The 23786-nt window shown below is 40.2% G+C and overlaps 1 protein-coding gene across 1 annotated transcript in view; it reads right to left on the reverse strand.

Moving 5' to 3' along the window:
- The window catches only part of TNFRSF8 (TNF receptor superfamily member 8), a 60508-nt gene that overhangs the window by 30808 nt on the left and 5914 nt on the right, over nucleotides 1–23786 (reverse strand). The window contains exon 2 of the mRNA XM_051990845.1: nucleotides 9866–9938. Coding sequence (XP_051846805.1) covers nucleotides 9866–9938 — 73 coding nt within the window. The remainder of the gene's footprint in view (nucleotides 1–9865; nucleotides 9939–23786) is intronic.

A 23786-nucleotide genomic window follows, 5' to 3' on the forward strand; every position in this document is an offset into this window, starting at 1 on the left:
CCCAAGAGCCATCTGGATCCAGTGGTGAGATATAGATCAGTACAACCGAAGATGGTAGGTTACAGAGAATGAAGAAGAGAATGAGAGGAAAGGAAGTAGAAGCACCAAATATAGATGGTCTTCTCAAAGAATTGAACTGTAAAAATGCAGAGAAATATGGGACTGATCAAGTTTCTTTTTTTTTTTGCTGAGTTTTGGGGTTAAGTGACTTGTCCAGGGTCACACAGCTAAGAAGTATTAAATGTCAGAGGTTGGATTTGAACTCAGGTCCTCTTGACTGCAGGGCCGGCCCTCTATCCACTGCACCAATTTTCTTTTTTGAGGACAGGGAAGACATGAGCATGTTTATAGGTAATAGGGAAGCAAACAGTAGACAGGAAGAAATTGAACTGAGAGAGGAAAAGACAGAGGCAAGATCTCTACTGGGGGAAAAAAGTGGACAGTAATCTTTGGCAGGGGGAAGAACCATCCCTTCATGTGAGACGAGGGAGAAGAAGGAGCTAAGCAAGATTCTCAACTGAGAGAGTGGATGAAGGGGGAGTCATGGGAGATTTGAAGAAGGATGAGAAGATTAGGAAGAGCTGCCATAGTGAATAGGATAGTTAGTTAAGGAGATAGAAAGGACTACCTTGTTGAAGTGAGGACCATTTGAGTTATGTAAAAAATTATTAGTGGATTCAATCAGGGAGATTCCATTTTTTTCTGTAGCTTCTTTTAGCAGCACATCTGTCAAAACAAAGGCAGCGGATAGTGAAAGCAATCCAGGACCAAAGCTTAGTTCACCAGGGATGAAGATGGGGAAAGGAAGAGGATGTACCTAGGGCAGGGAGAACAGTGTGGGGAAAAATGAGAAGTGAAGGGAATGACTGTGTGGTGAAGTCAAAGAACAGGCCTGAGATTAAATGGAAAAGAGATAGACAGAATGATAACTGATTGTTATCAAATAGAGCAATTTCAGAGTTCATGAATGTAGAAGTGGTCCATTTGTGAATGATAGCAAGATGTATGATCATGTCCGTGTGGGGTGCAGGAAGAAGTCATGGGAAATGCGTAACCTGAGGCTAAGATATCTGAGATATATATATCACAACTTTAGTGGGGAAATGGCATGTATAATACAATGGGATATATATATATATATATATATATGTTTAAGCCCCTAGCATGAGGGCAGGAGTTGGAGAGGAAAGAAAGACTATGAGTTTGGCAGTGGATTAACTGAAGAAGGAAAGAGAATGTCCCAGAAGCCCAATAGACAATGGTCAGCAGAATCCTGATTGGGTGTTAAATCTGGGTTAAATGAAATTCACAGAAAGAGAGTTCACTAGAAATGTGGTGGAAGGGAGTGAGCCTGACAGTGGCAGTGGGGTACAAGTAGTACTCCAACTCCCCAACTATCAGTGAATTGGGGAGTAGGAGTGATAGTGCAACAAGGGAGGCAGGTCTCAATGAGGGCAAGAAAATGGATGGAATCAGAATGGAAAAGATATAAGAGGAAAGCAAGTTTGTTATCTATGGAGCAGGCACTCTAGAGAGCACAGTGAAAGGGGTGGGGAGCATTAGAGGGAGGACATTGAAGAGCTTGGGTTTAAGAGGAAAGGGAATAAGGAAATAGTGGAGTCCCCAGAAGGATTTGGATGATAGCAGCTGAGGGTTCAGAATCCCTGAGACACATAATGTTAATCATTGAATAGTGAGTTCAGATAGGTTATCATTATTCATAGAGTTTCAGCCTAGGGGCGAAGCTGTCTTAGGGGGTCAGAGGCAGCTGGAGAGCATGGGGAAGAGGGATATCCAAGGTCAGGCAAGAGTTTGAATGATGAAAGAGAGTGACTAGAGTTCAATTAGGTGGTGCTGTCGGGAAGAACTGAGTTCAGATCTGGCCTCAGTCATTTATTATCAAATCATCTAATCTGTCAGCCTCAGTTTCTTCATCTGTAAAACACAGGTACTAACAGCACTAACCTCCCAGGGTGGTTCTGAGGATAAAATGATTCAATAATTGTAAAGTGCTTAGCACTAGATAAGTGTTAAACTATATATATATGTATATAAATGTTATATAGCACTAGATAAATGTTAGTCATCATCTTCTTCTTCATCATCATCACCATCATCCAAGAGTTGCCCCTGGGAAGCCAGGAAACCCTCAAAGGCTTCAAGCATAAGCAAACCAATCGCTTTAGAGGATGCAGCTTCACTGCCCAGAGAAGGTTAGCAAATCTTCTGACAGGCAGGCTGTTGTGGAGATAGCGGAGTACCGAGTTAGCTTGATTCTACAATGGTGACCTCTGAGTATATTTGCTACAATAAGCTAATAAATTTGGAGCTGGAGGGGCTAAGAGGCCATCGGGTCAAACTCCCCTAACTTTACAGGCGAGAACCTGAGGCTCAGGGTGTTTAAGTGACTTGCCTAAGATCTCCCAGGTAGGAAGTGGCAGAAGTAAAATTTGAACTCAGGTCCTTTATTCTAGCTCTAGTGATCTTTCCAACTGTACCAGAAACTCTCTAGAGAATTTATAGGAGGACCTGAACACCCATGATATACCTCCACCTTGAATGAATGGGCAAAAACTAAAACATTAAGTTCTCCTGTGTTCCAGGCACTGCGCTAAGTGCTGAGGATACAAAGACCAAACAAATATAACAAAACCAGTTCCTGTCCCCAAAGCTTAAACTTTATTGGGGGAAATGGCATATATATTAAGGTGGGATAAGCTGGAAGGGGAGGAGTGTTTTGATCAGGGAAGTTCCGGGGATGATGGAGAGCCCCCCGGAGAGCTAACACACTCTTTCCATAGCCATGGCAAGGAAGGCAGGAGTTAGAGTGAGCTATTATTGATAATAATTAATGATATTGGGGCAACTGGGTGATGCAGTGGATGGAGCACCAGCCCTGAAGTCAGGAGTTCCTAAGTTCAAATCCAGCCTCAGACACTTAACACTTCCTAGCTGTGTGACCCTGGGCAAGTCACTTAACCCCAATTGCCTCCCTCCCAATAATAATAATTGTTAATGATATTATTGTTTTATTAAACAAAGTCAATTAGGATCTCTAGCTAAGATTTGCAAAGAGCTTTACCTATATCTTCTCATATTGTTCTTATAACAATTCTGGGAGAGATGTGCTATTATTATCCTTCATTTTGCAAATAAGGAAACCGAGTTTCAAAGAGGTTTGCCTGTTTTCTCCTCTGTGGCTCTTTGAGAGCAGAAATTATCTTTTGCTTTTCTTTGAATCTCCAGAACTTAGCACAATGCCTGGCATACAGCACATGCTTGATGCTAATAGACTCTCCCCGGTTAGCGTCCCAGACACAACACCACCTTCAGAATTTACACCATCGTTTATTGTGGTTATTCCACCTCCACTTGAAGCCCACATCTAGAGGAGGTGAGACAGAACCCGCTACCCCTCCAGACATCCTTTCTACTGGGGGGAACCTACATGGTTAGAGACTTCTTTTCCTGACATCTGGCCTAAATGGGCCTCTTCCTTTCACTGCCCAAGTTCAGCCCCCTGAGGCCAAAGAGAAATCTAACTTCCCCTTCCAGCCTTTAAAGACTTCAGGATAGGAGACATGTCCTAGTGCCCTATTCCACTGCCCACTCTTCTCTTCTCCAGGCTAAACCAAGAAAAGTTTTTTTTAGCTGTTCCTTAAATGGCATGAACTCAAGGCCTTGCGCCATCTTACAAACCCTCCTTCAGACGCTCTCCAGTTTCTCAGTCATTCTTAAACTGGAGTGGCCAGAACCAAGCACAACTCTGAGACTCTGGCGATTTGGGAAGGCCATCAACTAAGACACATTGTACTCTGATGACCTGTGATCTGCGTCACTGGAGGGGAAGGCCACGACACAAAACCAGAGATCTTTAGAAATACTGACTTGTGTGCTGATATGATCTGCCTTGTCTCCAGGATCACACTGTCTGTCCTTACGGGGCAGAGAGCAGCTGAGGGTGGTTGGAGGGGCTTTTTTCTGTACTCCCCAGATGACAACCCTAAGTATCTAGAGCATCCAAAAAATGCTTGTCTACTAAAATACAGGGTAAGCAGTGATGATATAGTTTCTTTATGTTCACTGCCTTGCCATCTGGAAAAATGGACCATTTCACTACCAATGTACATTCAGTAAGTCAGCATTGATGTTATGATGGGATCTTGACTATTCAGACATTCACCAAGTCCAAGTTCCCCACTTTGTAGAGGAAGCTGCAGCTCAGCCCCAAAAAGGGGAAGTAACTTGCCCAGACTTAAATAGTTAGCAAGAATTAGAGCAGGGATTTGAACTTTCATAAGTATTCTTTCTATTCTGCTACACTGCCTGTCACTGAATGGATGCCGTGTCCACCGTACTAGGCAGGAAGACAGGAGTATGGAACCTGAGAACTGACAGCAATTACATAGCTCTTTAGGATTCACAAAGCACTTTACAAATACTTTAACATACTTTATAGTACTCACATTTTTAAATTTCACAACAATCCTAGGAGGTGGGCATTACTATTCCTATTTTGAGGAACTTGAGGCAGACAGCTTTTAAATGAAATACCCAAGGTCACGTAGCTAGGAGTACACAACAACTCTAAGAGCTAAGGATTATTATTATTATTCCCCTTTTACAGATGAGGAAACTGAAGCAGAGAGCTTTTAAATGAATTACCCAAGGTCACGTAGCTAGGAAGTACACAACAACCCTAAGAACTAAGGATTATTAATTATTCCCCTTTTACAGATGAGGAAACTGAAGCAGAGAGCTTTTAAATGAATTACTCAAGGTCACATAGCTGGGAAGTACACAACAACCCTAAGAGCTAGGGGTTACTATTATTCCCCTTTTACAGATGAGGAACCTGAGGCAGACGGCTTTTAAATGAATTATCCAAAATCACATAGCTAAGAAGTGCACAACAACCTAAGAGCTTATTAACCTAAGGTTATTATTATCATCTGCCCAAGGTCATGTTTGAATTCAGGTCTTTCTAACTCCAGGTTCAATATTCTATCTACTGTACACCCAGCTTCTTCTACAGAAATATAGCACCCATCACCTCCCCTTGTCCCATCAAACAAACCTGTCTCTCCTCCTAAGTTACCTATCCAATTGAAGAAAATGGAAATGTTTAGTGGGATGGGAAGATTAGAAAGTCCAAAACATGAGAGCAGGCTTCAAGTATTTGAAGGACTCTGAGCTGGCTTCAAGTATTTGAAGGGCTCTGAACTGGCTTCAAGTATTTGAAGGGCTCTGAACTGGCTTCAAGTATTTGAAGGGCTCTGAGCTGGCTTCAAGTATTTGAAGGGCTCTGAGCTGGCTTCAAGTATTTGAAAGGCTCTCCCATAAGAACTAAACTTCTTCTGCTTGGTTTCAGATGGAGGAAATAAGAGACAGCATTTAGGTTTGGTGTCAGGGAAAAGTTCTTAACCATTAGAGCTATGTCAAAGTGGAAACTATTGCCTTTTAAAGTAGTAAGTTCCCTGTCATTGAATTTTTAAGCAGAATCTGAATGACCACTTGTCAGTTTTGTCATAATCAGTGCTGTGATGGAACTAGTTCACTCCAGCTTGTGAGAGCCAATTGTTAAATTTTGGGTGTGAACATTTACATCTTGGAAATTGGTAAACACTACAGATTAGGATTTAATTTCTTACTCTGTTGATTGTCTAGATTTAAGAAATGTTAGTAACAAACTTAAAGTGTATCATCCAAAATAGATTTTTAAGAAAATTTAACCAACACTATTTCATCCTGTAATGTTCTCTTCTCTAAAATATAAGTTCTCTGGGAGCAGATTTCTTGGGGGGCTTCTGGAGGCAGCCTTAGTTTCAGTTCTGAGTAATAATCACCTCAAATGCAGCCAGGAGTTAAAGTCCAGATCCTTTATTGTCTCCTTTAAAATAGTCCAGTTAGCTTTCTTAGAGGCCTCTCTCCTTGGTTCCGAGAGCTCTTGCCACTTTTCCTTTGCCTCTGCCAGCTTCAGCCTCTAGCTTCCTCTGAATCCAAAGCCTCCAGCCAGCACAAAGGTGGATGTTGGAATGAAGCTGACTCCGCCTCCCAGAGAGTAGGATTGTGGGCTTCTGTCTTCCCTCAATCTGCCTGACTTGTGAATCTTCTCAACTTGTGAATCTCTCTAAGTCAGTCCTAGTTGAGGCTCCTAGCTTATACATGCTCTCCAAAGGTGTGAACTCCAATGTGTGAACCAATGTGTGAACTCTCTTAAAGGTGTGAGCTCCAATATGTGAACTTTCCTAAAGGTGTGAACTCTAAAGGTGTGAAGTAAGTACATAACTATTATCTCTCTCAACTCCAGTGACTTAGCACCTTGTTTCAAGTTCTGGCCCATAACATCTCCCGCTTTCTTTTGATTTAGAACCTAGATGGTCATGACCTCCCTGACTTCTCAAGGAAGTGAGAACCCCCCAAAAGAAGGTGATCACATCTTCCCTGACTGCTCAAAAAAAGAGTGAAAATACCATAAAAAGGAGGTGATCACACCCTCCCTGACTTCTCAGGAAGGGAGATGAAAACACCAGAGGAAATGGGAAATCAAATCAGATCAGCGGGTTTCTGAAAGGGCTCATTTGAAACAGGTATACATAAATCCATCAATATGGGAGGTATTACACATAATTACATAAATTACATTAGCACATAGCAATACAACACAGGCTAGTAGTGATATAACAAATAACATGAATCAACATGAGGAATTATACATGTCCTAGAAATAGTCCAAAAGGAATCCATTGTCCATTAGTTCATGTCTCAGGAATCCAATAATTCCTGCAAGTTTTGAAGTCTTGCAACAGTCTCTATCAACAATTTTTCATCTCAAGGAATCCAATGATTCCTGCTGGTTTTCAAGTCCTGCAACAATCTTATCTTGTGTTAGGGAATCCAATGATTCCTGCAGATTTTGTTCTTAGGTCTTCTCCTTTGTTTCCAGATTTTTCTCTTTTCCTGTCTCTCTCTGATGGACAAGGTGAACACAGCTCGTTGGCACCCATCTGATTCCTTCTCCATTTGTTTCCCTCTCTGTCTGTAGGAATGCAAGCAAACCCTCTCTCCCAAGCAGTTAACTTATCTAATTCCCTTCTATTTACCACTTTTGGGATTTCTCCTCATTACCTGGCAATATATTGAAACTGTGTGCACTGGACACTGCCCTATTGGTTTAAAAAGCCTGTATTTTTCCCAATTGTAATGCCTTTCTGCCATGTGGTTACTTTTCGGCTGATTGATCACATCAGAGTTCTGACCTTCTAAAGATTCTCTGGGTGTAAACTCAGCTGCCATCATGTCCCATCTGTCTTTTGTATGATATCTTGGAGCTGGGCCCCACCTCTCATTTCTCTAGGTCAATCCACTGCAAACAGCTTCAATATAATTGCCAGGTAATGAGGAGAAATCCCCAAAGTGGTAAATAGAAGGGAATTAGCTAGCTTAACTGCTTGGGAGAAAGGGTTTGCTTGTATTCCTACATCATCCTATATTTGTTGTCATTAAAAATGTAAATTATAGTATATTTTATGTATATGTAAATATCATAGTGATAACTATATATTTAAAAATATAAATAATATGTAATTATCATGTTATTCAGTTCAGTCATGTTTCAATTTATGTCTAGTTCTATGTGGCTCCCTTTGGCTTTTGTTTTTTGTTGTGTTTTTTTTTTTTTTTTTGTAGAGATTCTGAAGTAATTTGCCATTTCCTTCTCCAGCTTATTTTACAGGTAAGGAAACTGAGGCAAACAGGATAAAGTAATTTGCCAGGGTCACACAGTAAGTGTCTGAAGCCACATTTGAACTTAAGAAGATGAGTCTTTCTGACTCCAGTCCCAGTGCTTTATCTCTTGAGTCACTTAGCAGCCTTTATTATGCTATATGCAAATATATTTTATTTAACTATAAATATATGCATGACATATATCAAATGGCTCCATTTTCCATAAATTTGCAGTTATAAAATAAAATTCATAAACTCTGAAGTTTCAGGAACCCATCTCCTTTTTACCCTATCTTATAAAGCTCTAGGAGTTGTTTAACAAATGTGGATTAACAAATTAACCAATAAAGAAGATACTGTTTCCTTTGGTCCAGTGTAAATGGTTGTGCTAAAGAATACATTTTTTCCCTTTGTAATAATTCAATCATACTCTTAAAAAAAAGTTCCTTTTCTGTATCTTTTCCTAAGTTCCCCATCTTATCTTCCCCAAAAGAGCTTTGTACTCTCAGTATCACATAGCTTAGGAGAAAAGATAGAGATATAGATATGGATATATACCTTTGTATATGTACATATGCCATCTGTGAAATTGTGAATTACATATGTTCGTCACTTACTGATGGTATGGCTCACACATTTGAGTGGATAAATAAATTGCAATTTACCTGTGTGTATCCTCTGCTAGTTTATTATGTAGCAGCTAGCAAGGACCTTGAAAATTCTTGCAACAGTATCATGTAGTTTCAGAGAGCTGACTGTTAAACATTTGTTTAGAGACTGACAACTCTTGTAACAGTATGATACATTTTCAGAAAGCTGGTTATTAAATATTTACTTAAACCTTGAAAATTCCTGCAAGAGTATCTTGCATTTTCAGAGGGCTATTTGTTAAACATTTATTTAGATCTTGAAAATTCTTGCAAGAATATGATGCTTTTTCAGAGGACTGGTTGTTTATTATTTACCAATATACCCTTGATTGTAGTGGACATTTTTTTCTGGATGGACCAGACCCAAATCCTCATGAAATGCCTTCCAATACTGAGATTCTGTGATTCTGAGAGTTGCCACGTCTTGTCAGTTCCACCCACAAAAAATGCTTCCCTAACTTTCTAGTTTTATTGGACACCAAATCAACTCATGCTTTCATCACTACTATTACATGATTTGGAACAAGAAGGAATCTAAGACAGCATTTGGTTCTAACTCTTCTCTTTCAGATAAAGACACTGAAGTCATTAGGGATAAAATGTCATATCTATGGCCATGGGAGCAGGATGGCAAATCCAGCATTCAAACTCTAATCTGACCTCGATCCGGTATTGTCCAGGTACTTCTCACCTGATCTTGTAACAACCCTCTTGCTTGTGGTATCTCCAATCTATCTCTCCCACTGCTGTCAAAATGATCCTCCTAAAGCATAAGTCTAAATGGTCACTATTCTATCACATCCTCATCCCAGAAAGCACCAGGAAGCCACAATGGGGATATGTTTAACAAAATAAATAAAAATACAATGCAACATAGATAATATAAACTTGTGGTTTTCTTCATCATTCTATGACCCTTGACGACCAAACAACCAGATTTATTTGTGGTTTTCTTCGTCAATAGATAATATAAACTTGTGGTTTTCTTCGTCAATCTATGACCCTTGACAACCAAATGTCCAGATTTATTTGTACCATTACTTCTACATGAAACAGTCTAGACTGCTCAGCATTCTTAGCAGCTTATCCTAACTCATGCATTTGTGGGATCTCTCTGCCGTCTGTGAAAGTGATTCCAGTCTGTTAAGTTTCTCAGCTCAGATTTCCCTTCCCTCTTGAAGTTTTGCTCAGTTTAAAGGTTTTCCCCAGTTTAAAGGTTTTCCCCTTCCCCCATGTTGTTTGGAAGGCCATACCAGCTCCAAAAATCTATCCAATGGTTAGACATGCCCAAAAATTGGGGAAAAAATTTGAGTTCAGAGAAATAAGGACACTATAAAACTTTCCTCTGGGTATCAGAATGCCCCGCCCACCTGGTAAGATCTTCTCTGCATCTTGCATCTCATAAACACTCAGGGACAAGGGGACCAGGATTCCCCAAGGAATGCATCTTTCTGGCTGTTCCCACCTGTGTGGTCTTCCTTCCTTACCTGAGGGACAGTGGTAGCAGCATCTCCCAGAAGACTCATTGTGATAGAAGCTGGGTGCACACAAGTCTTGTTTCTGGGGAAAGAGACACAGGGGGAGAGAGAGAGTTAGGCAGGGCAAGCCAATGGAGGTTGAGCGCTGCCAAATCAAATTAAATCAAAGTGCATGTACCAAGTGCTTACTTTGTGCCACACATTGTGCTAATAATGTTAATGGGTACTGTGCTCTATGAGCAAAGCAGAATTGAAGTAGCTCAGAAGAAACGTGAGATGCGCAAAGTTAGAGAAGCACCTCAAATGATCATAGGGACTCTTTGTGTCTGACTTGTGGCCGAGCACTCTGAGCTCATACTGTTCTGATCAGCCACAGTCAGACACACAGTAACCAACTCTAACACAGTGATGCTATTTCAGTCCTCTTTGAGAACAAAATATAACCAAACTAACCACTGATTCCATTCACAAAAAAAAATCCTTCTCTAACTTTACATTGTTATTGGACATCAAACTAACTCAAACCTTTATTCCTAGTATCACACAATTTGGAATCAGAAGGAACCTAAGAGGTCACCTGATTCTAGCCCCTTCTCTTTCAGATGGACACTGAGGTCATTAGGGATAAAATGTCTTATCTGACAAAGTCCATCAGCAATAGAGAGAAAGAGAAATCCCATTTAAAATAACTGTAGACAAAATAAAATATTTGGGTGTTTGTCTGCCAAGACAACCCAAGAACTATATGAACACAACTACAAAACACTTCTTACACAAATAAAGTCATATTTAAACAATTGGAAAAATATCAATTGCTCATGGATGAGCCTAGGTAATATAATAAAACTGATTATTTTGCCTAAATTGGTCTACTTGTTCAGTACCATATCAATCAAACTGCCAAAAAATTATTTTATGGAATTAGAAAAAATAACAACAAAAGTTATCTTGAAGAACAAAAGGTCAAGAATATCAAGGGAATTAATGAAAAAAATAAAGAATAGTGGCTTAGCAGTACCAAACCTAAAAGTAAATTATAAAGCAGTAGTCAGCAAAATCATTTAGTACTGGCTAAGAAATAGAGTGGTGGGTCAGTGGAATTAAATTAGATATACACAACACAATAATCAAGGGACTATAGTAATCTAATATTTGATAAATCTCAAAACTCCAGCTTCTGGAATAAAAACTTACTATTTAAGGCAAAAATTGCTGGGAAAACAATATGAGTGATGCTCATCAATTGGGGAATGGCTGGACAGTTGTGATACATGAAGGTAATGGAATATTATTGTTCTATAAAAAAATTGGTGAACAAGCTGATTTCAGAAAGGCCTGGAAAGATTTATGTGAACTGATGCTGAACGAAACAAGCAGAACCTGGAATACATTGTACACAATAACAGCAAGAATGTGTGATGATCAACTATGAAAGACTTGGTTCTTCTCAGTCTCTATGAAAGATTTGGCTCAGTGATCCAAAGCAATCCCAATAGATTTTGGACAGAAAATGCCATCTGCATCCAGAAAAAGAACTGTGAAGACTGAATGTAACTCAACACTTGCTATGTTCACTTTTTTTTCTGGTTTTTTTTTTTTATTTCTCCCATGATTTTTCCCTTTTACTCTGATTTTTCTCTTCCAACATGATGCATAAAGCAATATAAGTAAAATAAAATGTCTTATTCAAGACCAATACAAAGGACACAGTCCTTGCCCTTAAAGAACCCATGGTCAGATGAGGGAGACACCATGCAAACCACTATGTATGAAAATATATATCCAGTGAGACAGGAAAATAATCTCAAAGAGAAAGAACTGGAGAGTGGGGGTTATATGAAAAAATGAATTAATAAAGAAATACTTTTAAAGTTTGTCCAAATAAAGTCAGACAATCCAACTCATACACTGGTAGTTAGAAAAGGGAGAAGGACAATGACAGGCAAATAATACCTTGGTTAGATAGCGCAGTGAATAGACTTACCTTCACAAGTTTAAATCTGACCTCAGATACTAGCCGTGTGACTCTGGGTAAGTCACTTAATCCCATTTGCCTCAGTTTCCTCATCTATAAAATGAGCTGGAAAAAGAAATGGCCAACCACTCCAATACCTCTGCCAAGAAAACCCCTAATGGGGTCAGGAAGAGTTGGACACAACTGAAAAATGATTTAACAACATTATTATAAAAATAGTTTTTATTTTCCAGACTCCCTGAAAGAATCTCAGGGACCTATAGGGGTCCATAGATCACATATAGAAGATCTTGGCTTTATAATTTAAAAGCATTTTTCTAGCCATGATCAAGAGGTAGCTTAATGCCCTACTAAAATAGTAATGGATCCTTGCAAGTGCTTATTGACTTAGAAAACCACAAATTAAGCTGTGTTGCTTTGTATTTGTATTAATTTTGTTAAATATTTCCTGATTATATTTTAATCAGACTCATCCTGGGTTCAAATCTATACTCTTTTATGACTGCGGTATGCCTCAGTTTCTTTTTTTGTAGAAAAGTGTCTTTTTTCTGTAAAAATTCCTGTAAGTCCTACCTCCTTTGTGAGAGAAGCCTTTTTGTACCACAGAAACATTAGGAGATTTTTTAAACAGACTTTATTTAAGTAGGGAGAGTCTGTGTGACTTAGTAGTAGACAGAGGACTAACCTTGCAACCAGGAAAAACCTGGATATGAGTCCTGTCTTTGACTAGGGCTATGTGACTGGATAAGCCCCTTCACCCATTACTGTTCTAGTCCCCTTTCTAAGGCTTTAAGTTACAGTGAGCTGCAAGTAAGCACTGATGGGAGACATTTCCACATCAATAGTTTCTCATGCCAGTGAAATCACAGATATTCCCTGACATTCCCCTAACTCATAATTAATTTATTGGAGAGCAAAGGAGATTTGTAATTAAACATCAGCCTTGCTATCACAACTAACAAGTAGCTAATGTTTATATAGCTGCAAATTTAAGGGCAAAGAACTTTACAAATATCATTTCATTTGATCTGTATAACAACCCTGGAAGGTAGGTGCTGTTATAATCCCTATTTTGTGGTTATTCAGTCCTAACAGTTGTGTCCCACTCTTGTAGACCCCTCTGAGGTTTCCTTGGTAAATAAGCTGGAGTAGTTTGCCATTTCCTTTTCCAATCCCTGTTTTGCAGATGAGGAAACTGAGGAGGGCAGCCATTAAGGTCACCCAGAAGTTCCTGGGTTCATATTTGCACTCAGGCCTTCCAAACTCTAAGTCCAGTCTATCTACTGAGCTATCTAGATGCCTCGAAGTCACTAATTTCTATGGGCCTCAACTTTACTATCTTTAAAATGAAGGAATTACACTAAATCAGGGGTTATTATTCTATGATCCATGGATCCCCTAAGGATCAAAAGGCAGATTTCAGATTTTATGAACTAGGAAAAGGAAAAAAAATTACATCATTCTTTTGTTGTTTTCCCTGTAATCCTATATATTTTATTTTATGTATTTGAAAACATTATTTTGAAAAGATGCCCACAGGTCAAGATTGCCCAAGAAGTCTGTGACACATACAAAAAAAATTAAATGTTTCTGGATTAGATGAATTTAATTACTTGTCAAAGCTCAATACTCTGATTATTATTATTGTTACCACTATTTTCAGGGTCCCTTGTGAATCATTTCTCTCTCCCCGCCTCAATTTCCATTTTTGTTAGTTGATACACACAAGCCATGGGACATCCCACTCTAGCCCACACCCTCAGGGGTGGGATTGTAAAGAAGCCTTGATAATCAATCTCCACCAATCAGGAGGATCTAATACAAATGAGCTTTAGGCCAAGGGTGGTCTATGAGCTCCCTACGGAGATAACAATATCTCAATTTCATAGCACAATTGTAAAGATTGAATAATAGTAATCGCTAATATTATCCAAACATTTTACTGCTTGAAAGAGTTTGACATAGATTATTTGAACCCTTCACCTATCCTGGGGGGACTATTATCCCCATTTTACAGAGAGAAAAACAAAGAAAGAGTTGAAATGACTTCAACAGGTTACACAGATAAGAAACATTATAGACCATATCTCTCCTTGACAAGTCCAAAATCCTCTCTATCACATCATACCCACTCTTTCTCAATCCTAGCTATGAAAACACTTTGTAAAGCATAGCAGTCAAACTGAGACCTGTTGAAGACCTGAGCTCATGAAGGCTGAGATCTCCCATATCATCCAAGGCCATCTCCAGTCGTCCTGATCTATATCTGGCATTCACTTGCATGTCATGGCATCTCCTCCCCAGATCTCTTCAAGAATGAAAGACAAACAATAATGAACAACAGACTCTAGAAATTATAAAATTCTCTTTGTAATTTATAATAAACAAGACAAATGGGATGCGTTCTTGTATCACATCCACAATCAAGGGCACTCAACACATCTCTTTGGAGTTATTGCAAAGAAATAGGGATTCAGTTAATCTTCAAGAAATTATTAAGTACCTATTATGCATCAGATACTGAGCTAAGGGCTGAGGATTCAGACAAAGAAGGAAATGGTCTCTACTAGCAATGAGCTTACATTCAAATAGGGAAACAGGTGTTTACATACACAGAGAGAGTTATCTAATAATAGCAATAGAAAGCATTTCCTTTTTTAAAATAGTATTTTATTTTTTCCAATTACTTGTAAAGACAATTTTCAACATTCATTTTTATACGATTTTTGAGTTCCAAATTTTTTTCTCTCCCCAAAATTGATATAGGTTATGCATCTGCAATCATGTTAAACATATTTACACATTAGTGGAAACAGAGTTAAGTCAATTGCACAATGTCACTGTCACTATGTACAATATTCTCCTGGTTCTGCTCATTTTACTCGGCATCAGTTCATCTAAGTCTTTCCAGATTTTCTGAAATTTGCCTAATAACCAGCATTTCCATAGCATTTTAGGTGTTATATGTATTGTTTCAGTTGAGCCTCACAATAACCTTCAGTAATAGTTGCTATCATTATTATTCCAATTTTACAGATGAGGAAATGGAAGCAACCATAGGTTGTGACTTGTTTGGGATCACAAAGTTAGGGAAATCAGACCCAGTGTTCTAGCCATTGAGCCACCAAGCTGCCTTTTCCTTAAAGTATGATACGGTATGAAATAATGTCAGGTTTATGAATCAAGATGATTGGAAGGCTAGCACTGCCTTCAATAGAAATGGGGAAGTGTAGAAGAAGGGAGGGTTTGGGGAGAAAGAGAATGGATATAGTTTTTGTCATGTCAGGTTTGAGATTTCTCCAGGACAACCAGTTTGAAAAGTCCAGGAGACAAATTAGTAATGTGAAACTGAAGATGGAGAGAGACTGGATTAATCTGGCAAGCTATTCCATAGAGCTATGGAATATATAATTAAATCCAGGGAAGTTGGAGAGGCTACAGAAAGGGAGAGAGGGAGAAGGAGAGAAACAGACAGAAAGCTACAGAGACAGAGAAAGGGAGAGACAGAGATGGAGAAACAGAGAAAAGAGACAAAGAGAGACACAGAAAGAGGGAGGTAGAGAGACACAAGCAAGCAGGCACAAAGACAGAAAGAGGGACAGAGACAGAGAGATAAAGAGGAGAGAGACAGACAGACACAGAAAAATAATAACAGGAAAAGTGAATAGGGTAAAACCTTGGGGAACACCCACAGTTACCCAACAGGATGTTTAGACAGGAATGAAGACTGAAAGGGAGAAGTCAGTCAGGTAGGAGATGAGCTAGGAGGAAGCAGACTGTAAAAACTCAGAGAGGAGAAAGCATCCAGGAGGAAAAGGCAGCCAAAAAGGCTGCAGAGAGGTCAAAAAGGATGGGGGCTGGGAAAAGGCCATTGGGTTTGTTTGGCAAGTAAGAGTTCACTGGTTAACTTGGAGAAGGCAGTTTCCATTGAGTGATAAGACCAGAAGCTAGATAGTTGAGGAGAATGTAAAAGGAAAGGAAGCAGAGGCAGTGAACTTTTAAAAAATAAATATTTTATTTTTAAAAAAAGAATATGAAAAACAAAAACAAAAAAGGAATACAAAACAAAAGAAAGCTTTGTCATGTTCCAGCAGAACATCATGGAGGATTCAAAATATATAACAAAGGACCAGATCAAATATATATATATATATACACACACACACACACACACACATACACATATATAAAAGTAAATAATATATATATATATATTCATGAATGTCCATTTTTTCTATACTTCCTTGTAAACTGCTCTTTTGTTTCTGCTGTGTAACTTATTTACTTTATTCTTTCCCTCCTTACATTGCCCCCCCACCCCAAGCAAGCTATAGTTAATAAAAGATATATATTTATTATACACATGTAGCTATAGACATACATATACACACATCTCTTCTCTATCTTTGCTGAGCAGTGAGCTTTTTCATGGAGTTTGGTGACGAATGGGAGAAGAATTATGAGAAAATGGCTTGAAGGGATGGCTGGGCCTAGTGAGGATCTTTTTAAAGGATGGCAGAGAATTGGGCACATCAGAAGGAAGGAGAAAAACAACCATACGATAGAGAGAGATCCTATGTATAGGTATAGGTGCTATTGGGGAGAAGATGAAGGTTTTTAGGACGGGAGAAAGAAATCCATGGAAATCAAGGAAATCATATGTCCCAGTCCAGACAAAGGTCAAAGGAAGAGGGAGCTGACATTTATAGAGCATTCTGAGGTTTGCAAAGTTCTTTTATAGACCATATCTCATTGATATTTCACAACAATCTGGATTGTCTTCATTCTACACCTAGAAATTCACAGAGATTAACTGAATTGGCCAGAGTCATAGAACTGGTGAATGTCTGTGGCAGAATCTGAATGCAGGTCTTCCAGACTCCCAGGATTCCGTGATGAGGGTAGTGGAGTGCAGGGGATGGCGTAGGATGTGTTGGGGAGGAGACTGGCCATCCTCCATAAGTACAACTCAGCCAGCTGAAGGAGAGACATCTCCCTGCTGAGGATAAGAAATGAGTCTAAAGGTATCTGAAAGGCAGAAAACCTGGAGCTCAAGGCTGGTGCTTCAGCTCCTTGGGGCACAATCACTGTCCAAATAGGTTCTGGTTTACTTTTAAGCTAGTGTATACATGGGGGAACTGTCTTAAACTAACACATTACAAAAAAGACCCCACGTACCCTGGACTTTACCCACTCTTCATTGGGAATTTCCACCCCAATACAAAATTTAACAAAGAGCCTCGGCTCTTGAGAACTCAGGCCAGTCTGAAGAGAGGACCAGTGAACGTGACCTCAGCCCCAGGCAGCCCCACTGCCTTGATATATGAAGCCTGAAATGAATATGGGGAAAATTCACCCTCCCTAGAACATCCAGCCCTGGGTTTCCCCACCTAGACTATCTGCTTACATCTACATTATTCTTATCTCACTCAGCAAAATCTCCCAAGAAGAGGGACAGCAAAAGGACCAACCCAGTGGACTATCTCACAAACCTATAGATGACTACTCCCCCCCCAATTTCTCATCAAGTCCCAACCCCCAAAGGCCAGGTTCTACACACTGCTAGCTTCCCCTCCCTATTCTATCTGCTTCTCCTTCTAGGAGAAGGGATGGATATTTCCTCCAACAATTCAATTCAATACACATTCATACATAAACACATATATATTGCCTACTATGTACAAGATACTGTCATTTGAGGTTGGGGAGGGAAATGAACTAGATTTGGGGTCAAAAAGTCTGGGTTTGGATCCTGCCTCAGATAGGTATAACCTTTCCGAGTCTCTGTTTCTGCATGAAAAAGTAAGGGGGTGAAATGAATACTATCCAAGGTCACTTCTCAATTTGTGATTCTAGCTTGACCAAGCCCCTTCATTTTACAGACACTTCAGGAAGTAGTTTGCCATATTCCATCACTTAGCTAACTAGTATGAGAGGGAGGCAGGTCAATGCTCTTTCCATGATGACACACTGCCTCAAAGTCCCTTACAACTCAAAATCCACAATCCTGAGGCAAATTCACCATATCTGAAGACAGCCCATTCTTCTTTGACATGGTTAGAAAGCTTTTCCTCACATCAGGCTTCAATTTACCTCTGGGAAACTTCCACTCATTGATTTTAGCTCTGCTTTCCATGGCCAAGCAGAACAAGGCTAATCTTTCTTCTAAGTCATAGTTCTCATCTCTCCCTCAAGCTAAATATTCTTCAAATGATTCTCATATGGCATGACCTAGAAAGTTGTGTTGGGTATAGAAAGATGAAGGGTATAAGAGTATTCTCCTGCTTCTCAGTGTCTTTCCTGAAATGTGATGTACAGAATGGCATTGTTAAGGTATTGTCAGAGATACAGGAGAGATTGGTGGTAAATAAGAGAGAGAGAAGAAAGAAAGAAAGAGAGAGAGAGAGAGAGAGAGAGAGAGAGAGAGAGAGAGAGAGAGAGGAAGGAAGGAAGGAAGGAAGGAAGGAAGGAAGGAAGGAAGGAAGGAAGGAAGGAAGGAAGGAAAGGAAAGGAAAGGAAAGGAAAGGAAAGGAAAGGAAGGAAGGAAGGAAAGAAGGAAGGGAAGGAAGGAAAGGAAGGAAAGGAAGGAAGGAAAGGAAGGAAGGGAAGGAAGGAAAGGAAGGGAAGAAAGGAAGGAAAGGAAGGAAGGGAAGGAAGGAAGGGAAGGAAGGAACGAAGGGAAGGAAGAAAGAGAAAGGTGAGAGGGAGAGAGGGAAAAAGGAAGGGAGGGAGGAAAGAAGGAAGGAAAGAAGGAAAGAAGGAAGGAAGGAAAGAAGGAAGGAAGGAAGGAAAGAAGGAAGGGAGGGAGGAAGGAAAGAAGGAAGGAAGGAAGGAAAGAAGGAAGGAAGGGAGGAAGGAAAGAAGAAAGGAAGGCAGGCATGTAAAATTAGTCACCTGATATATGAATGCATCCATGTCTCACAGTTAAGGATGCTTAAGGGAAAACTAGAAAACACACTGAGTCCACTAGAGGGCGCTCATCTGCCAACTTTAAGCCCTACAATCCTAGACGAGTAAAAGATCCTTGGAAGAGGACCTGATAACCCCGAATTCCAAGTGAAAGGGGACCTCCATAGGTTTGTAGATTTAGAACTGAGATTAAATCATCTGGTCAAACCTTGATTTACAGAAGAGAAGACTGGCCCAGAGAAGGAAAGTAACTTGTCCAAGGCCACACAGCAAATTAGTAGCAGGCTCAGGATTCAAATCCAGATCTTCTGAATCCCTTGTCCCATTGCTCCTTCCCCTTTTCCAGCCTCTAGAATTCTGCAGCTAACCCAACCCCAGTTTCCACCAAGCAAGATTCCCCAGGCCACAGTTCACCCACTTCCTTCCCCAGCTGGGCCAGCTCTGTCTGTCCACTCAGATCACTGACAGGGAGAGGGAATGAATATCTCCTTCAACAATTCAACACACACACACACACACACAAATATATGTATATGACTACTTATTGAGAAGGAGCCGAACCTCCAGCCCTAGGGAGGGAAAGGAAAGCTCTCAGAGAAGCTAATATCCTTTAAAAAAAAAAAAAAGTCCCTATTCAGCCTGCCCTCCCTCCTACCTGTCTTCCTCTTTAAATCCCAGGGTTCGGAATACCAGAATCATTTCTCAATCTCCCAGCACTTAATGCTTCTCCTTCAAAATCCCCTTGAATTTATTTTGTAGACAACAGTAAGTCATAGTGGATTAAAAACCAGTGTCAAGGTCAAGAAGCTCTGAGTTCAAGTCCTGTTTCTGACACATATTGACCCTGGACAAGAATCACTTAAAGTCATTGCCTTAGGCAGTGTTTTCAACACTATACATTACCCAAAAAATTGCCCACCTGCATTGGTGAAGGGAGCTCCCTCATCCGGAGTTCTCGATATCAATGAAATCATAGATCTAGTTCCTTTCCAGCATTTTGTCTATTCTTATTTATGTAGGCTAGAGGGCAGGGGTCATTTTCATTTTAATCTTCGGGTGCCCAGAACCAAACCCAGGGACTCAGATACAGTAGACACTTAAATTTCTACTCATTGATTTCTTTAAAGCCTCTGCAACAGAATCAAATCTTTTAAACCTCAGCTGAAAGCTGCCTTGTATCACAACTGTGTATTCCTCCTTCACCCACCCCCACCATGTTGCCATTGAATAGAAATTCCTTGTAAGCAGAACAGTAATATTTCTATCTTTGAAATTCTAGTGATCAACACTATACCTGGCCTTATAATTCAATGGACCTAAAGATGTGGATACTAGTACTCTCCCTCCAATGGCCCAGATCACAATTCATCCATAGCGCCTAATCTGGCTCGCCCCTTGTCCATACCTAGCATCAGTGATCAGGAGCCCAAAGGGACCTTCTCTCATTTTTACAAATGAGGAAACTAAGGTAGAGTTAAATGACTCTTCCAAGGTCACCTAGCTAGTAAATGTCAGGGGCAGCATTTGAACCCAAATCTCCTTCACTCCAGACCTCTATTTACTGCACCGATTTTTCTTTGAATTTCTCCATTGGTTCCATCTGAATTATACTTACTTGTTTAAGGAACCAAGCAGCTGGAGACAGTACAGACATCTCATAGCTTCCATGCTCCTCCCAATAGTAGACTATAAGCTCTTTGAGGGCAATCACTATGTTGCTTTTTTGCCTTTGTAATTATGGCATCCAGCATAGTCCTTTGAATATACAAAGCAGCTAATAAATGTCTGCTGAATGAGTGGATATGAGCAGGGCAGAATCTATCTCTGTGATTCTCAGGATTAACTTTCCATTTCAACAAATACCTATTAGGGCTAGAAGAAATATTAGAAGCCATTGAGTCCAACCTCCTCATTTGCAGAATACAGAGACTAAGAAGGGTTAAATGATTTTCTCAGAGTCATATTGCTAGAAAGAATCTGAAATGGGTCCAGGGACTTCCTGAAGCCAAGTCCAGTGCTCTACCCACTATACAACACTTCCTCTGGTCACCTGACTTGCTTTGAGAGTTATTGAAGTTACTTGGATATCACTGGAACTGGTCCTAGCAGGCCAATGATTACCTCTTGCTCTCCTGCCCCACCCCCTTTTAATCTGATCATCCACACCTTAGAAGCCACCTTTACATCCACTTCTGCACAATCCTTCATAGGTAATTTGCTGTGGTTCAGGCTCACTTGTCTACCATTCCTTTCAATTGCCCTGAAGATGTCTACCATTCCTTTCAATTGCCTCATTTTAATTTTACAGGGTATTCTATAATTTATGCTATGTGATATCACCATAAGAATATGATTATCAGCACAAATATTCATAGGGGGGGCTTAATAAAACTTGTTGAGAGGGGCAGCTAGTTGGTGCAGTAGATAGAGCACTGCCCCTGAAGTCAGGAGGACCTGAGTTAAAATCCGACCTCAGATATTTAATACTTCCTAGCTGTGTGACTCCAGGCAAGTCACTTAACCCCAGAAAAAACAACAACAACAACAACAAAAACTTGTTGAGTTGTGAATTGTTGAAGCATGTGGATATATTCATGGAGTGATATCCCAGAATTCTGAGGCTCTTGGGCTTCCTCCATTGGCAGGCCATTTTCAGGAGCCTGAGCTTGGACAGTTCCCCTTGATAATCTTCAAAGCCTTAAGAAAGAATACTTCCCTTACTCCCAAAAGATCTTTTATTTAGAGGGATTGGAAGTGTCCCTAGAGTTACTCTCCTAGCTTCTAGGAATCCCAGGCATAATTTGATATTGGGACTCCCATCTACTTCTCTAGTCTTGTTTTGTTTTCATGCTCTCTCTTTTCCAGTTAATTTGGATCTGCTAGCTATCCTTTTTGCCCATAATATCCCATCCTTTGCAAAAATGTGCAAAATGTTCTTCTTCCTCACCTATGCCTCTTGGAATCCCAAATTTCCTTCAAAGAATGGCAAAAAGGTCTTTCTTCTACATGATTTTTCCCCAATTTCCCTATTTGTTAATATTTCCCCCTTTTTAAATTGCTTTGTTATTATTTTCTTGTATATTGAATAATATAATAATAATAAAAATGTTGAAATTATTTTGGATAGATTTAGGGTTTCCATAACCATACTTGTTGTTTTCTCTCAATAGAATGTAAACTTCCTTCATTTTTGTCTTTGTATCCCCAATGCCTAGCATAATATCTGGCACCTAGTAGGTGCTTAATAAATGCTTGTTGACTGGTAGCTGTTGATTATACTTGCTGAAGTGGTTTCTGAACTCTTGTGTGTCTGTATGTCTGCATTCAAATGTGTCTACTTGTGTAGTGTGTGTGTGTGTGTAAGAAAGGGAGAGAGAGAGAAAGAGAGAGAGAGAGAGAGAGAGGAACAGAGAGAAACAGAGAGACAGAAACAGAGAGAGACACAGAGAGAGAGAGACAAAAACAGAGAGAAAGCGACAGAAAGAGAGACAGAGAGACAGAGAGAGACAGAGAGCATCATCTTACTCCCTGGAGCGGTCAACCCACTAGCATATACAAATCTCCAGTGTGGGTGGGAAACACAGAGGAGTTCAAGAATGCATCTCTACACACTTAGAAATTGCAACCAGATCAGGTTCTTCCATTTCATTTATAGAATTGCATTTCAAGGGTTTGAAAATTCCCCCAGCTCCCTTATCAGTCATCATTCCCTGTGGCCATCTTCCCATGGCTGAGAAAATGCTGGACCAGCAATTTTCTCCTGGGCAACTTCCCGTACATACCCCCTCTTATATAAGAAGAGAGGTTGGGGCGGAGAGGGGGGGTGGGTACTAAGCCCTGCTTCCTGCAGAAAGCCTCCAGATCAATTTGATCTTTTAGCCAGTTTATCCAATTCATGGATTCAGGGACTATCAATGAGCACAGGGAGACACTTGGGGATGGGAATGGACCTTTGGTTTCATTATTGTAGGCACTTCTTAATAAGGAAATTCCCTCTATTAAAGAAGATCCACAATTCAGTTTGTTTCCTGGACCTCCAAGAGGCTGATTGGCCTTGGCTCACCCAGCCAACAGGTGTCAGACCCAAGTGATTCTGGACTCCAGTTGTCAAATTGCTACGCCATCTTTCTTCTCATTGGTGAATCCTAAAACAGCCTGCAAACAGCCCCTGCCATCTGCCTTTCTCCTAGCCAAGGAATGAAGATGGAGAATTTCTCTGACATCCATCCCTGGGAGCATTTTTAAGGAAATGGACTTTAGTAAAGGCTTTTCCTCCTGTTATTTTCCAATGAGCGGTTTTTGAGACCAAATGCAGGGCAACTGAGCTGTAGATCATCCTTCCAAGGGGTGCCAGCCAATACCAAGGCTGTCCAAATGTATGCGCTAAGTCTAGGAGATCTCTGAGTTCAGCTCCTTGATTTGATTTGTTGACAGATAAGGAAACTGTTTCTGCCCGTTCTAAAAGGAGAAAAAGCCAACTTGGGAGGTGATGGAGTCCCAGCAAATGGCAGGTCCTCAAGCAGGAGCTGGATACCATTTGTCATGGAATTCAGGGCAAGCATGGGTTGAGCTAGCTGGTCTCTGTGGGCCCAGAGAGGGGCAGGGAATTGCTCAGCAAAGCAAGAATGAGACCTCAGCTTTTGTGACCCCAAATCCAATGTTCCTTTCCTTGTATATTAGAACAATCTCACTCTCTCAGATGTAGAAAAAAGATGGACCATAGAACCATGTTGGGGGGAAGGGAGATCAGGGACCCACTCTCAATTTCACCTACGACTTGCTGTCTGTCACTTTGGGGAGATTTTTAGATTATGGGATACAGGGCTAGAAGCCAAGGCTACTAGAGTTAGCACATATTGAAGAGCTAAATGATTATTATCACATAATATTGAATCATATTATCATATGATTGTCCTATTGTCATGGAGTCAGATCATATTGAAGAGCTAATTGAAGAATTGATTGCTAAATGTTCAGCGGGAGTAGTTATGTCTCAGAAATCAACAAACAAGGTCCTGGAGTTAGGAGGACCCGAGTTCAAATCTG

This window comes from Antechinus flavipes, chromosome 3 (genome assembly GCF_016432865.1).
Source record: "Antechinus flavipes isolate AdamAnt ecotype Samford, QLD, Australia chromosome 3, AdamAnt_v2, whole genome shotgun sequence".
Taxonomy (NCBI): domain Eukaryota; kingdom Metazoa; phylum Chordata; class Mammalia; order Dasyuromorphia; family Dasyuridae; genus Antechinus; species Antechinus flavipes.